The sequence below is a fragment of the Bubalus bubalis genome, chromosome 4 (assembly GCF_019923935.1).
Source record: "Bubalus bubalis isolate 160015118507 breed Murrah chromosome 4, NDDB_SH_1, whole genome shotgun sequence".
Taxonomy (NCBI): Eukaryota; Metazoa; Chordata; class Mammalia; order Artiodactyla; family Bovidae; genus Bubalus; species Bubalus bubalis.
Window position 1 is genome coordinate 63,431,183 of NC_059160.1, and position 16,432 is coordinate 63,447,614.

Genomic DNA, 16,432 nt, shown 5'->3' on the forward strand with positions numbered 1-16,432 from the left:
GACTGGGTCTGGCAAAAATAATTTGTGTAATTAAAGTTTATTTGAGCACAAAATACTTTCTTTGTCTATAAAATTGCTATTAGCAGTAGCAGCAGCACTTCTGGCCAAGGGGGAAGTCTCCAGACTACTAAAGCCTGGTACATAGCTCCCTCTTCTGTGTATATATACACGTGTGATGTGGCTAGAGCCCCTCCACCAGACTGTCTCTCAGAATGGCTTCTTCGGAGAGAACAGGGGACCTGCGTGAAGACCTGGGATGATCTGGAGTGGGCTAAGCCGTTAGTCTGTACTTTTAAGAAGCCCACAATCTTTGCAGATAGCTGTACTGCAGGTGTCCACAAAGGCACTTCTCTATACTCTTTCTGCCAAGGGAATGGGGTATTTTGACTCTTTCACAAAAAGCACTGGCCTTAGTCCTGGTCCCCACTGAAGCAGTGCGGCCCTCCGTAGCATGTTTGGTGGTTATATGTTAAGTGTGTGGCCAGCTTGTGCTTTTTCTTGGGCAGGGACCATGCATGCCCCATGCTCAAACCATGCTCTCTAAGTTCTCTTTGGACAGGGCCTCAGCTGCAGCTTCAGCCCAAGTCTCAGATGGTGTGTATGAGTCCTGGTAGTCTTGGAGCAGTTTCACCACCTCCAGGTGGTTGAACTGCACAGCATCATCCAGGGGGATGTTGCCCCACCTGAGAGGAGCAACAGAGACCATGAGCAGGCAAAGAAGACATCAAGAGTGCCCTGGTTATACACCTACCTGGTGGCTGGAGCGCAGAAGTAGAGAGATTGCTGCCTATTTTCTGTCCCCCCCCCCCGCCCCCCCACTTGAGCTTAATCCTACTCACCTGTCCTTGACAAAAGGATTCACTTTGCAGGCCTCAATCAGGAATTTAACAACTTCAATGTGTCCTAGGAACATGGGCACAAGGAAAATGAGAGGGTACAGATTCTAAGGCTTGTGGTGTTAACATGAGTACAGACACTTGGCAGCTGGAGTCTGAACTAAAAGGGGAGGGGGCGGAGGCTTCTTCCCAGTTTTGCTCCCTGCAGCACCCAGTTAATAGCCTGAGCACTGAAGGCCATCCAGACAAAAACTAGTTGTTGCCTCTGTAACCTTGAGGGCACACATAATGGGGGGCACTCTTGGTAGAAAAGAAAGGTCTTGGGATCTGCCTCCCCTCTTTATTTTTAACCTTCAGATACCTTCAGCAGCAGCAACGTGCAGGGCGGTGCGGGAGTCATAGTCTTTCTGTTCCATGTCCATAGCTGACAAGGCAAACCTAAAGGGGAGTAGAAAGTAGCTGGAGTTGCCCAGATCAGCCTAGAGTCACTGGTAGCCTTTCTGAAGTGGGGTCAGACTGGATGAGTTCCAGAAAAAGCAAGACAGAGCTTATGACGAGATCTGCGGACTCTGTACAGTCTGTGTTCTCTATCTGATGAAGCTGTCAACTCCTGTGTCGGGGGGAGTGTGATGGTTCCAGGAACATCACTGCCTACTTGTAGTAGGTGCCCGGTACAGATTCATTGATGTTGGTAGTCCATTTGAGGCACGGTCCTTACCGACCTCCTAGGACTCTGCTTTTAACACCCAGATCACAACAGTGGCTACCATTAATTAAGTTCTTATCACATGGCAGTCACTGTACTTTAAAGAAAAAAACTCATTTAAATACAGTCTCTGACCATTCAGTCTGACTGTAAGGCTGAAGCACTTAACTATTTGGCTATGTTGACGGCTAATGAGATCTCTGACTAAGAGTATTTCATTGTGTTTATTTGGTCAGAGTAGAAGTACCTTCGAAGAGCTGAGACATCTCCACTAGAGGCAGCAAATAAGAGGTTCACCACAGTCTTGTTCTGGAAAACAAATCAGACCCGCCTGAGATGAACTGTGACTTTGAACCCACCCATGCCCAGCTCTTCCCTGTCCCCCTCCCTCATGGGTTAGCCTTAGGGGTTAACTTAGCCTAGGGTTTTACTGAAGTGTTAAGTAATGTTCTTTTCTGAAATAGTCTTATGAGTCCCCTCGCCCCAGGGGTTCTCCTTACCCGGACTTCTCCCCCTTCACGCCGTGGGTCTAATTTCCGAGCACAGTGCCTCAGGTTATCATAGTTGTGGAAATTGAAGAGAGACACCAACCTCTAGAATTGTAAGGCAAAGAGATTGCTTACTTCCTCCCTGCACTTAGTAGGAGCTTGAAATTGCTTTTATTTTCTCATTCAAAAATACGAAGTACTATATGCAAAGTAACTTACTTGGCAGAAGTTGACCCCTCTATAGCTGTTCCCCAGCTTGTCCAGTGGAGGTGATAGACACATCATCCCCATGATGTTGGGTACCACCAGGAGGATGGCTCCTGACACAGCTGATTTGGCTGGCAGGCCCACCTTGGGGACAAAGTTGGAACTGAGGATGAGCCAGAGATGCCCCAACTCAGTTAACAAGTTAGCCAATCCCAAATGACTGCATGGGCAAGGCCACGCCCATCTCAAACTGTTGGCTTGTTAATTAGCTTTTCTTATTCCTTTCCTCCCCTGCTGTCTTTTAAATTTGTGGCTTCGGTAAGGAACCTATCTACTCTGTGCCTGACGCTGATCCTAGAGCTAGGGCAAAGTCGGTCAGTTAATTTACATTCAGGTGGTAGGAGGTAGACAAAGACAAAAATAATCAACTTAGGATAACACACTAGAAAAAGAGCAGAGTGCTGTGATTGAGGATGAAGTGAGAGGGAGGGAGGGAGGGAGGTACTCAGTGGAGAAGTGGGTGGTCAGAAAAGCCTCTCTGGAAGTGACCGCCTGTATGAGACCTGAAGAGTCTCCAGCCGTGTGAAGGGCAGCAGCAGAGTGGTTCAGAAATTGTACCCTCCTGCGTTTATGTGTTTGAGGGGCTTGCTGTGTTTGGCAAACTCCCCTAAGGATTCTTGGTCTAAATTGCCCGGCTGGAGGTTAGTGAGTGAGAGGCAGGAACACACGTCCACCTCTCCACCTTCAGAGACTCAGTGTCCTCTCTTCTTGGCTCTGGGCTCGTGATGAATGGATGGCAGGGCCAGATGCACTCACATGGAAGGCAAACTGGCCCGAGAAGTCGTACATGCCGCAGGAGTGCATGAGGCTGAGGGTGTTGCGCACGGCTTCCGCGCTCAGCACGCTCTCTCCAGTGATGGGGCAGATCCCACCGTTGGCCAGGGTGGCTGCCATGACACTGCCCGATTCACAGGTCACCTCCACAGAGCACAGCTGTGGAGACGAGGCAGAGGTGAGGGTGCGGAGTGGACCTGAATGCTGTGCTCTGAGGTGTAGAGCAATATTCTTGACACCTTGACCCTTCAACAAATTGCCCTGGTGTCTCTGAAGGACCCTGGGACCCCTGGTGACCATCTTGTGGGTCACAGGAAGGAAGGCAGTCTGTTATACCCTTGACCCTGAATGGCGGCGTTTGCTTACCTGGAAGTAGAGATCAAGGGCAGCCATCATGTCCACCCCTTTAGGAAAGCACTGCAAGGAAGAAGAGGAGAGAGCCATCAGCAGTCCCTGTCGCACTGCCAGAAGTCCCCAACCCCCTCTGCCCTTACACCAGCCGCAGAATTCCCAGGGACTTTCTCTACCACCTCTCCCGGTTACCTTCTTTTCCTTTAGATAATAACCGATGGCATAATTCCGATCCCCCGTTTCCTTCTCTGACTGGAATCTGAAGCAGACACCCAATTTAGTAGTTGACATTGGAAAGATGGGTGTGAGGAGAAGGGGGAAAAATACCTTCCCTCAGACAGAAAACTAGATCGCACATGTCAATCAGCCCTTTTATAAGTTCTCCCAGTGATACTGGAGGAAATGTCTGAACCTCAGCCAGCACTGGGCCCAGCTTTATGGTAGTGTGAAAAACACAACCAAACCCAATGGTGTGGTCATCTAGCCTAGGAAAATGACGTTTTTGGCTTCGCGAAGCTTGGCAAGAAAGGGCCCAGGTGCAGACTCTCATGCTGTTTTTCACGTTAAGTACTAAACAGAAATGGAACAAATTCTTTTACAAAGCAAACAAATGTGGAGGATGGGGCAGGGAGGAACCTGGTAGGTCAAAGTTCCCCAGGGATTCCTTCCTCCTAACATTCTATCTTCCTTCTTGATTCAACAAGCCCCCCCCCACCCCACAGCACCCCTCAGCATGTGTGTACACACCCTCAAAACACCCCCCCACACACACACATTTAGCCAGTCCTGTGAACAGGGCCTTACGTGGCATTGCTGAAACCCATGTATTCATTCCCAGCCATTTTGTTCAGATATTGCAAGACCTGGAAGAGAAAAGGAAGCATGGGAGGCACCCCATGCGTGAAGACCCCTAGTGAACACACACAGGCTTCTGCACTCCTAACCCTCTGCACTCCTCAGTCCTTATCCCAGCAGGGACTTCTGAAGGTCTTCCTCCCTGACACCAGATCCCCACACTTCTGAAAATAAGTCTTCTAGTATGGGTTGGTGCACCATCAAAGTGTGGTTAAAGCCAGGCACTGGGGCAGCTGGAATGGACACTTTGCCATAGAGAAAAGCAGCCAGGGGCTGAGCAGCGAGGGAACTTACAAAATCAAACTTTTCTGCTTTGTTACAGTCCATCTGCAAGGCAACAAAAAGAGCTGTCAGTATTCTAAGCCTAGGAGGCTGACAGGGAGGGCCAGAAGGACCTAGTGGAGACAGACTGTTAGATTGGTTTTGCTACTGGGCATGTGTTGCATTTTACAATGACTTTTTTTTTTTGAGACTTTTTGTATCCATGCCTATGTAGTGATCTTAAAAACCATTTAGAGTTTATGATCAAGTAATGAGTACAGATAATTTCACCCCATCTGTGAGCCTCACCCATCCCTGGGTTTCACTCCCATCGCCATCCTCAATGCCAATCCTCATCCCCCACTCCCACTTTCGTGTTCCTGGTTCCAGTCCTGTCCCCAAGCCCCGCCCCTATTCCTGCTCCCCATCCTCATTGCTTATTCCCCTGCTGGAGCCTTACTCTGTGCTATTCCTGACGCCCACAGCCATCTCAAGACTGGAGTGAGTGATGGGAATGGGAGGAGGGTGTGTGTTGTATACACTGTAATGCTCAACTATATAAACTATATTGATAGTTGAAGTAAAGTTAAAGATTTTAGCTGAGGGTCACGTCAGTAGGGCCTGTTTAGATGGGAATGGAATGAGGCAGGTCCCAGATACAGGGTTGTAGACAGAGTGATCCCAGAGCAAGGGGAGAGCCTGGTCCCTCCCAAACCTCCAATTGCTTCCTGTCCGTGTCAACTATAGTGTCAACACTGCAGGAACTCTGACACCTGAGTCCTAACACCACCTTCCTCAGGAGGGGCTGTGATTGGCTCTGGATTGTTGCTGCCCACACTGCTCTCAGGTTCTTGCTCAAGCCCTGGGAGACCTACAGCTGACAGGCTGGCCTGACTTCCTTGCTCAAGGCCAACTCACAGCTCTGGGTGACGTGAATAGCTGCCCTGGTCTGGCCATTCACCCTTGTTTCCATGTGTCCCTCACCCAGAAGTGGCCAATCAGTACCTAATAGAGCTGTCCTCCCCTTGTGTCTGGCATTTGGCCCTTGGTTCTAGGCTGGGGTCAGGACCTGCTGTCTTCTCTCTGGGCCAGGAAGCTCTGGGCTCCAGACTTGTGGGTGGGGGCAGGGATACAGTTCCTTTTACTAATGTCCTCAGCATAATTTATGAGTCCCTTCTGTGTCTTCACTGCCTCATGGGCACCCTCAAAGGAATCAAGGCCCCACCAATATCCCTGGAGAGACAGGCAGATATGAAGGATAGAAGAACAAGGCGAGCTAGAAAGCAGTACCTTCCAGAAGCCTAGGTAGCACTGACCTTGATCAGGGAGCTCACGACAATAGCACCAGCATTGACCATGGGGTTATGGGGGATTCCTGGGGAAATACAAACCACCCAGAGTCTTATCAGCCACTTAGTAAAACCTTTACAGCCTGCCCACTCTGCAGGGTAGATGGGAAAGGTTTCTTTGCTGGGGAGGATGGAGTGACAGAGCTGATCAGGAAGGGCAGAGGACTTCCCTGGTGGTCCAGTGGTAAAGAATCCCCCCTGCCAATGCAGGGGACATGGCTTTGATCCCTGGTCCAGGAAGATTCCACATGTCACAAGGTAACTAAGCCTGTGCATTGCAATTACTGAGTCCGAGTGCTGCTACTACTGAAGACTGAGTGCCCAAGAGCCTGTGCTCCACAAGGGAAGCCACTGCAATGAGAAGACAGTGCTCCGCAACTAGATAGTAGCCCCACTCGCCACAGCTAGGGAAAGTCTGTACAGCAATGAGGACCTAGTGCAGTCAAAGATTAAAAAAAAAAAAAGGGCAAAGAAACACATACCCTTGGGAGAGGGGTGGGATAAGAAGGGGACATCTGTGAGTCTGGTCCGGGCCCAGGGAACGCTCACCTTCCTCATTGAGGGAGAGCGTGTTGTAGCGCAGGCCGCTGGGCTCCTTGCCCACGAACTTGTGCACGTAGTCCGTGCCTAGGGTGCTTATGGAGATGGCATATGTGAGGGGCTTCACGCAGGACTGCAGGCAGAAGGGGATCTTTGTGTGGCCCACGGAGTGCCTGGAGGCAAACGGGGGCCATGAAAGGGGTTGGACTATGCTCTGCACCTGTGCCCTGCCTTCCCTTCCTCACCCAGCATCTCACCGTTGACCATCCACAGTGCACAGCGAGACGCCCCACAGGTCTGGATTTGACTTGGCCAGCTGAGGGATGTAGGCTGCCACCTGCGTAGGAGTGGGTAGAGAAAACAGAGACAGAATGGAGAAATGGACATGGAGAGGGGGGACAGAGCTGAGGTTCAGGATCAGGAGAATCTTTTAGATAAAAGCTAAAATTCTGACTTGTGCAGGACAACAGGGTTCCCTCCTGCTTGATGTTCCTAGAGACACTGAAGCCTTAAGTCCTAGGCCTTACCCTTCTGCAGACCCACTCCTATAGAGATAGCAGTAAAGTGCATAGAAGGTATTAATACAAAGAGAATACTGGGTTAGCTTTCCTTTCTCTCCTTAGGCTCAATAACCCTATAGTCTCTTTCAAAGTTCTATTGAATCCTTACATCAGTTGTCTCCATAAAAACATCAGATTCCCTCACTTGCTCTAGAAATCACAGGTAAAAATACATAAAGCCCTTGTCCCCCACATTAGAGGTTCTGCTTCCCATCTCTCGTCAATTGGATTTCCAGCGCCAGGAAATCTCCGAGAAGCAAGGTATACCTGGCCCAGAGCCCTTGCCCCTCCATCCCCTGGCCCTCACCTTGCCTCCAGTGAGCTCTTTGGCATCCTCAAAGATGCGGTCCACGTGGCTCGTGAACTCCTCAAAATCAGGAATAACAAACTTCTTTCGGAAGGCCTGAGTCAGTAGCACAATGTTGCTGCTCACACACCTGGATCCCGGACACAATTGGGTTAGAGGGTTGGAGAGACACAGCTGTGACTCATGTGGAGGCATGGGGGTTGGGAATAAAAAGTGTGAGTGGTCGTTGGGTTTGGGACCAACAGCTGTGTATGTAACCTTGGGTCTATCGCTGGATTTTTCTGGGTCTTGTTTCTATGCCTCTAAAATGAAGGGTTGTAATGATATGGAAAGATATTCCAAGACATAGTGTCCTGGGATAGGAGGAAAAAAAACCTGAATAATCTGTATAGTAGGTTTTATATTTTAAATCTTAAATGTTTACATATGTTTACATATGTATATGGACATTACCTAGAAGATACTTACTAGGTAATCTGTTCACTTCTGGAAAAAGGGACTGGGATCGGGGAGAGAGGGAAAAGAGAACATGTATTTCTCTGTTGTTTGAATTTTTATAATAAGTATAGGCATATTCACGTGTTGCTTGTGTAACCAGTAAATAATAAAATTAAGTGAGGGGTTGACTTGAATCCCTAGGATCCCTCCTGGCTGTTAAAGTCTGTGTCCCCAGAACAGTTTTGAGAGGGGGTGCCCTTGTTTCCCGGGCCCTCACTTTCGGAAAAGATCTCGGTCCAAGAGGCCACCACTGTTGGACTCTTGAACCATGCGGCGCATCTGGCTCATGCAGTCCCGGAGCCGGGGATCTGACGTCTGCAGTCCGGTGGCCTTCAGCGCCTTCCAGGGAAAGAAGCCTGGTAAGGTCAACTACAAGGACAATAATCCAATCCTAATCATTTTCCCCAGTGGATCACAATGAACTCAACCCCAGCTAATACAACAGGTGGAACAAATGGGTTTGCAGACAAAGAAAGGATGCAGTATAACAATTTTGAAGGCTAACATGGGTTTCCTTGCCCTTTTTCATCAAGGCAGCTGGTTTCTGACCCCCTTGGATGCATGTGCCAAACCAGGAAGATAGGCAGAGTCAGAGGGTTGAATTACCCCTTCTGGGACAGCCTAGGCTATCTGCTATCGTCAGCTGTTTTTCATCCTCATAATGAAGCTGCCCGTTAGCTGCCTTGTACCTATCCTACCTTCCTTTTCCCAGTTTCCAGAGATCCTAAGGGATTAGTGTCCCAAGCAGGTGGAGAGGAACTTACAGTAGTGAACTTGTGGATAGGGATTCGTTCCTGTCCCTCAGCAATAGTGTAGAAGAGCAGGTCACCCAGACGGGACAGCATGCCACTCTCTGAAGAGTCACTGTTTGGAGGCAGAGACAGGGGAGAAGGACAGGAACCTGAGAACTGCTCCCTGCTCCTCCTGTTAGAACAAGGCTGATCAGTAGGGAGGTGTCCTCGGTCTACACCTCCTCCCCGAACCTTCTGATCTATCCCTATAATTCTAACCTTCATATCTGTCCTGTTCTCCAGCTTTCTTTTGTTCCTAAACTTCAGACATTTGTTTCTAGTTGCCTCTCAAATAACTGCATTTCTAGGTGTACCATAGCACTGCAAACTCAGCATGTCCAAGTCTGAGGTCATCTTGCCTGCCTCCCTCCCTCTGCTCCTCCTCTTGTGGTTCCCATTTGGATTGATAGTGTTACCACTTACCCACAAGCCAAGCTGGAAACATGGAATCATTTGGACAATCCCCTTACCTTACACCCATAACCAAACCTGGATGAATCTATCAAATCCATGTGCTTTTCTTCTCTCCCCCTCTGCTGGAATGGGGTAGTAGAAAGTACAGGGTTTGCCCCATAATAGCTGTGTGATCTTAATATGGATAGTAAGTCAAGTTACTTAATACAGCTGAACCTTCTTCCTCATCTCTAAAATAAGGGTTTAATATCTGCTTCACATGGGTAATGTGAGGTTTAATTTCAACGACATTCCATGAAAAACTATCTTTCACAAAGTAGATGCTCAGTGGCTCCTTGTTTGTTGATTACACATTCTCTTGACTTGCAATCCATTGTTCACAATGTGACAGTTATCTTTCTAAAACTCAAATATCATTTCTCTAATCAGACCTTTGATAGCTCCCTAGTACCTACAAAATAAGTTCTATTTCTTGGTATGGCATTAAACGCTCTTTAAAATCTGCCAACATTCCTTTCCTACTTTCTACCATGCCCTCACACTCCAGTTATGCCAGGAGTAAATAAAAGAAGTAAATAAGAGAAGCAAGCTGAAGAACACTGTTTATACTACGGTACTATAGTACGGTACAGGTAATAAATAGGTGGCTCCCCAAATGGGCTAAGGCACTGTCAGGCTTCCTGGCCTTTGTTGTGTATACTGAAACTTCTGCATGGAAAGACCTTTTCCTCCTTCACCTGTACAGTTCTGCTCATCCTACAAAGTCCATATCAAATGTTATTAACTCTGTAAAGGCTTCCCCAAACTCCTAGATTTTGCTTATGCTGCTGGTATGACACAACATACCACCTTATTGACAAAAAACAGTCTTCCCTGCTCTACTGTCGTGTCTTCTTGGTTTTTTTTGGAGGTAGGGCTGGGCCAGGCAGCATTGGGATCTTAGTTCCCCTACCACAGATATCAACATATAATTGTTGATATTTGCATAAAATATCTCCAGAAGGTTGTACAAGATATCAATGACAGATGTCTCTGCGGAGAAAAATTTCCTAAGAATTTACTCTAAGACACAATTGAACAACTGCATAAGAATATGTAGTAACCAAACTGAAGATTGGTTAAATAAATTAGGATATCTCAATATAATGGAATCTTACAATGGCAAAACAGCAGCCATTAAAAGGACAATATCATGCATGTACACATTAAATCATATTAAAAGCTGTTTATAAATGGAAAAGATAGGCTATCAAAGAATAGTAATATCCTACTTTTGTTAAATTTTTATATATCCATATATAGCATATAGTATATATGTGGATATAAATCATGGATTTATATTGAATACAGATACATGGTTGCCTCTAATATTGGGACCTTAATTTTTTCCTTGATACTCTATTTACCTTGTTTTTCTTTAATAATTAGAAATAAAGCTAAATGTTAAAAAACAAAACAATAACCTGAATTAAAGGGCTTTTTCTCTTTGCTACCCTCCTTCACCAAGAACACTTTCCCCTCATGGATGGTGCCACATTCCCAGAGCCCACCCCCTCCATGCCCTCAACTCCTGCCCAAAGGAGTATCAGTCCAAGGCCTTTAACCAAGAAGTCTCTGGGAGCACAGGCAGCAACAGGTAGGAGGATCAAGTTTCCTAAGAACACTTCCAACTGTAAATCAAATACTCCAGTTAAACACACACACACACACATACACACACCACTTCTATTACCTGAGCCACAGGATAAGGAAGGAGGTGTGTGTGTACAGGAACCAGGGATGTCTCTTGCTCCCCATCCCACAGAAGATGTGAGGGTGAGAGAGATTAAACCTTTTCTCTATCCCACCACTATTTCTCTCAAGGTGATTATTTGGGAAAAGTTTGGATGGAAAGTAGACTGGGAGACAGAAGGTTTATTCTTTAAACATTCTGTGTCTCCTTGAAAAGAGGCTGATGTATAGCACAGTAACAATTCTTACCAATAATAAATTGTTTAGTTGCTAACTCTTGTCTGACTCTCTTTCGACTCCATGGACTGTAGTCCGCTAGGCTCCTCTGTCCATGGAATTTCCCAGGCAACAGTGGGTTGCATTTCCTTCTCCAGGGGATCTTCCCCACCCAGGGACAGAATCGGAGTCTCCTGCATTGGCAGGTGGATTCTTTACAACTGAGCCATCAAGGATAAATAGATAAAGCTTATTGAATGTTACCTGGCCAGGACAGGGGGCTTCCTGGGTGGATCAGATGGTAAAGAATCTGCCTGCAATGTGGGAGACCTGAGTTCGATCTCTGGGTTGGGAAGACCCCATGGAGAAGGGAATGGCTACCCACTCCAGTATTCTGGCCTGGAGATAGGAAATCCGGTGGTGGTGAGGTAGAGGACAGAGTGGTCTGTCTGGTTATTTTAATTATAGTGTGCATGTCTTTCTGATTGTCCTCAATAGATGTCAATGACAGGGGAGTTGGTTCATTTCTTATTCTTGCTATAAAAGAGCAGGGGCTACCTGCATAGTGTCTGTGTTGGCTTCTGGGGACGACAAAATTGCCTGCTCAGTCTGTTTCTGCGTGTGGAAGACAAGAGGCTCACCCACCAAGTGTTCCTGGGTGGTGGGGGAGAGAGGTTCAGCCTCTAAGGCTGATTGAGACCAAAGGAAGAAAACACCTTAAATCAGGGAGCCGCCTGCGCAGCACGTTTAATGGCTCTTCACTGGTTCTGGTTTGGGAGATCTGCGTCTTATGATCTTCCCCTCCATTATAGATTTTCCTCCTTCAAAAACCAATAGAAGAACCACCCTTATTCTAGATTAGGGAGTCCTGATTACACACACAACACATACGCAGATGACATACGCACGTATCTGCGTACCGATAACACTCGAACATCACACATTACATGCCGAAACACAGACAGGTCACACACAGATCCAAGTACACCAGGACACGAGGCAGGCTGTTCCACACCCACGCATCCTCGAAAATACACACGAGGATCAGGGAGAAAAGGAGGGTGAGGATGGGCAGTGCTCACACTGCCCTGCACTCAGACACGTGCACCAAGCAACACTCCGCGCCCACCAGCGTTCCCAATTAAGTACGCACCTTGGATAAGCACCATCCCGAGCACCGACCTGCCCAAAAGCCCTCCCGGGCGGACGGCACTTTACCGCCCGAGCGTGGCGTACCCAAAGCCCCAAATCTAAAGGAAAAGGCATCGCAGGACAATAAGCTAGGAGAGGAGAAGGAAGATGGGATGCGTTCCTGAGGGAATACGACTCGGAAGCTAGCGGGAACCGCAGTGGGAGTGGGAGCGAGACTGTCCCTTGCCCCTGTCCCGCGAGTCTTACTGATCCTGATGCTGCGTCTGGTGGCTGTGCGGCGTCTCCTTGCCCTGCGCCGCGGCCTCACTGAGGTGGTGCCGGACGCCCCAGGTAAGGAGAGGGTTCTTCTGGCTCAGGTGACCCCAGCCTCCCCGCCGGCAGTGACTGCCAGCCCTGCTCAGCGAATTCTGTAGAGCCTTGAAGGAGCGCATCCCCCCAGCTTGCCGCCCGCTCGGCCCGAGCGCCCAGGGCGTCTGAGAGGTGGTTGGAGGGAGGGCCGGAAGAATCGCGGACCAGGTGGGGAGAGCTCAGTGATGGGGTGCAGTGGAGAGGAGAGGCCCGGTGGGTGGGGTTGGTGCAGGAGGAGGGGCCGGTCTCTACAAGGCTCGGGACACTGCCAGGTGTACCCAATTCCCCCTAGACAGTGCATCGCGGAGGCGCGCACGCGATGGAGCAGAGGCTGGGGGTGGGGGGCGGGGGGTCTAGCAGCTGGTGAGAAGGGGGCGGTGCTTGAGAGTTGGGATGGACAACGCCCAGGTCCAATCATTGAGAAAGTTTAAAAAAAAAAATGGGGGGCGGAGATAAGATGAGGCTACCCAATGAAAGCAAGGCGGTGGGCCGTCCATAAAAGCGGGCCGATTCCTCTGCGCTCTGCCCCACTGCGGCTAGCGGTACATGAAGGCGCTGAGGGCGGGAAAGCTGAAGTGGGGGCAGTGGCGAGGGCCAAGGACGCGTTGGCGGTCAGAACGATGGAAGTCTCGGAGAGAGGGGAGAGCGGTAACCCTTTTCACTCGGATAAGAGTGAGCCATGTTCAAGAGGCCTCTTACGTGACCTTCGACATTCGAAAGCCAGAACCAGCCCTCAGTACCCTCCCTCGTAGTATGGCATCGAGGCGGAACGCCGAGTCTCCAGCACGTGGTGTTGGTGAGTGAGGAGTCAGACGGCCGGAAATTACCCCGGCTGGAAACAGCCTGCAGCACTTAAGTGAGATCTGTGGGCGGAGGAAAGATCACCCTAGGTTGCAAGGGTGCCTGGGTTTTCGTTTTATTTCTACTTCTTAGTGGCCGTTTAAGACTTAGGTGTCCTTAATTCTGAGCCCTTAAACATTTTATAAACCGTTAGGTGCTCCTGAAATTTTATCTTATTTTTTAATTGCTTGCCTCTGTATTCCTCACGGTTAGAAAAGATGTACAAAAAGGATTTTGAAAACTAAGCACATTCAGAAATTTTATCATTTGCAACAAGAAGAGCATTCGCCTGTATCTTCACAGCATTTAGTAGAAGCTCATGGAAATAATAACTCTTATGGTGTGTCAACCGCTTTATATAGTCTCCCTCCTTCTTACCAGAGACCTAAAGAATAGCTGTTACTAGTCCCATTTTGAAGATGAGGAAACTAAGACTCAGAAATTAAGATTTTCTTTGACTCAGATAACCCCTCTAATAGGTTCCAGTCTCTGACCTCAAGGCCCTCTCCACCGTGCAGCCCTTACCAAAATTAACCATTGAATTATCCCAGGAAATGACCTCTTTCCTGAAGGAAGATTTGTGTGGGGACGGTATGATACAATACTAAGAGTTGGCTAGAGGCTTACTGTATCACAGAAAGTCACTAGCTTTCCTTTTTATTTTTGGATTAAAATGAGCAACAAGGATAACTGTGGGAAAAGAAATATCAAAACCATACACTGGTATGTTCTGTGGAAAGGCAGTTCTCCTTTGGCTTGGTTAAGGTTGGAATGTTATTTAGTGTAAAACCAAGTGGAGTGACCTTTCTTTTGTTTTGGTTTGTTTTTCTCTGCTGTAGTCATTCCTTAACTACCCTATCCCTTCTCCTGTAGGTAGGACCCTAATTCAGGGACTCCAGCATACCCTGGCTGCCTTATTAATGGATTTGCCCATTACTTCTTTTTTTATTATTATTTTTAATTGGAGGATAATTGCTTTACAGTGTTGCCTATTGATTCTTTAAGAAAGTTTTGGGACTTAATACTTAGTGTAAACTTGAGCCAGCATTGATTTTTCCAAATGTAGTAGGCTAATCGTATCCTTATTTCACAGGAATGTTATTTCTCTGAAGCTTTTTGAGCTGTCAAGAAACAGATGACATGTATCAGGGCATTTCTAAGCATTACCCAGAAGGCATTTGCTTTTTATTTCCTAGCCCCTGCTCTTTTGAATTAGCTTTAATTATAATCAGTAATAAGTTCCTCACTCTCTTTTTCCCCAGTTCTCTCAGATAGTGGGAACTGGTTGGGCAATGAAAAAATCTATGGGTAGAAGGGGAGGTTCTTTTCATAGAGACTTTGGACTCTGCATAGAGTTCTTTGACTTTTGGACTGATTCTTCCATTATAACATAGCTGCTTTTGCATGAGGATGACCGGTGACTTGAGAAGCCCACAGCATTTAAGAAGATACAAGTTTGTCATCCTAGGTGGTTAGAGTTTAGCAGTGTCAAGTTCTTTTTCTATTTCTGCTTGGAAAAGGTCCTGTCTAGTTGAATCTTTGCAGAAGTACTCGCCAACTGTGACATGGCCATCTAGATCTGACTTTTCACAAGTGAAGGAAAACTCTTTCAGCTATCTCTAATAGTAGATTTTTAGGTCAGTCCCTGGTTGTGCTAAAGTTTTGTGGTATATGGAGGAGGATTTCGAGTTTTTAAAATCAGAAAAGCTGTATCTTCTGTGGTACAAAATTAGAAACTTGATGCTTATGTTTGGAGGATGTTTATTTGTTATGATTTAGAGACTCTCATTTGTTCTACTCTTAGACTGTAGTTAGAATCTCAGTCCAAGTGAAAGATTATTTCATGTAAGTTATTTTTTCATTAGTGTTTGTTTTGCTAATGTTGTGTTCAGTTCAGTCGCTCAGTTGTGTCTGACTCTTTGCGACCCCATGGACTGCAGCACCCAAGTCTTCCCTGTCCATCACCAACTCCTGGAGCTTACTCAAATTCATGTCCATCCAGTTGGTGATGCCATCCAACCATCTCATCCTCTGTCGTCCCCTTCTCCTCCCGCTTCAATTTTTCCCAGCATCAGGGTCTTTTCCAATGAGTCAGTTCTTTGCATGAGGTGACCAAGGATTGGAGTTTCAGATTCCACATCAGTCCTTCCAATGAATATTCAGGACTGATTTCCTTTAGGATTGACTGGTTTGATCTCCTTGCAGTCCAGGGGACTCCCAAGGGTCTTCTCCAACACGACAGTTAAAAAGCATCAGTTCTTCGGTACTCAACTTTCTTTATAGTCCAACTCTCACATCCATACGTGACTACTGGAAGAACCATAGCTTTGACTGGATGGACCTTTGTTGGCAAAGTAATTTCTCTGCTTTTTAATATGCTGTCTAGGTTGGTCATAGCGTTTCTTCCAAGTAGCAAACATCTTTTAATTTCATGGCTGCTAATGTTGCTATTGGTGTACATCCCTTCCTGACTTAGTTTCTCCATTTGTAACAGATAATGTTGTCTTTTACTGGATAAAATACAAGTACTGGGAACTCTGACATATTCATGGAATGAATTAAAAATGATTATGTATCTTTTTTACTGTACATCTTGGAGAACCTTCCAATTCAGTATATACTGTGCTCTCTTTTATGGCTATGTAGTATTCCATTGTCTAGATATATCATTATTATTTTGAAAATCCCTTATTGGTGAATTTTTGTATTTTCCCTTTTCTATTATTATTAGAAGGACTTCATTTCCTGGTTTGTTTGGGACAGTCCCATCTATGCTAGTTGTCCCAGTTTAAATAGTAACAGTGCCCTCATTTTTTTTAAAGGGTCCTGATTTGGACAAAACAGTATGTTTTATGGTTACCTTAGCTATTACACGGAGAAGGCAATGGCACCCCACTCTAGTTCTCTTGCCTGGAAAATCCCATGGATGGCGAAGCCTGGTAGGCTGCAGTCCATGGGGTCGCTAAGAGTCGGATGCTACTGAGCGACTTCACTTTCACTTTTCACTTTCCTGCATTGGAGAAGGAAATGGCAACCGACTCCAGTGGTCTTGCCTGGAGAATCCCAGGGACGGGGGAGCCTGGTGGGCTTCCATCTATGGGGTTGCACAGAGTCAGACACGACTGAAGCGATTTAGCAGCAGCAGCAG

The 16,432-nt window shown here is 47.1% G+C and overlaps 1 protein-coding gene across 5 annotated transcripts; it reads right to left on the minus strand.

Annotated features, from left to right (window-relative positions):
- Nucleotides 1-18: 18 nt before the first annotated feature.
- GLS2 (glutaminase 2) lies at nt 19-12,573 on the minus strand. 5 transcript variants are annotated; one of them, XM_006075003.3, is made up of 18 exons: nt 12,343-12,573; nt 8,557-8,656; nt 8,010-8,131; nt 7,295-7,424; nt 6,685-6,764; nt 6,437-6,600; nt 5,855-5,913; nt 4,572-4,604; nt 4,227-4,285; nt 3,615-3,681; nt 3,438-3,488; nt 3,054-3,230; nt 2,250-2,381; nt 2,043-2,135; nt 1,790-1,851; nt 1,198-1,274; nt 840-903; nt 19-683 (listed from the first exon to the last, which is right to left on the minus strand). In XM_006075003.3, the coding sequence occupies exons 1-18, from the start codon at nt 12,525-12,527 to the stop codon at nt 527-529; spliced, it is 1,812 nt and encodes a 603-aa protein (XP_006075065.1). In that variant the 5' UTR covers nt 12,528-12,573; the 3' UTR covers nt 19-526. The 5 variants fall into 5 exon arrangements, with proteins under 5 accessions (XP_006075065.1, XP_006075064.1, XP_044797452.1 ...); XM_006075002.3 differs by having other exon boundaries at nt 8,557-8,716; XM_044941517.1 differs by lacking the exon at nt 12,343-12,573 and adding an exon at nt 12,098-12,335.
- Nucleotides 12,574-16,432: the final 3,859 nt, after the last annotated feature.

Excerpts from the sequence above, each read along its gene's own strand:
- GLS2 (XM_006075002.3), bottom strand. The coding sequence starts at position 12,527 with ATGCGCTCCTTCAAGGCTCTACAGAATTCGCTGAGCAGGGCTGGCAGT. Across the intron at positions 4,605-5,854 it reads TCGTGAGCTCCCTGATCAAG|ATGGACTGTAACAAAGCAGA; the intron begins GTCAGTGCTACC and ends GTTGCCTTGCAG. Across the intron at positions 3,231-3,437 it reads CCCTTGATCTCTACTTCCAG|CTGTGCTCTGTGGAGGTGAC; the intron begins GTAAGCAAACGC and ends TCGTCTCCACAG.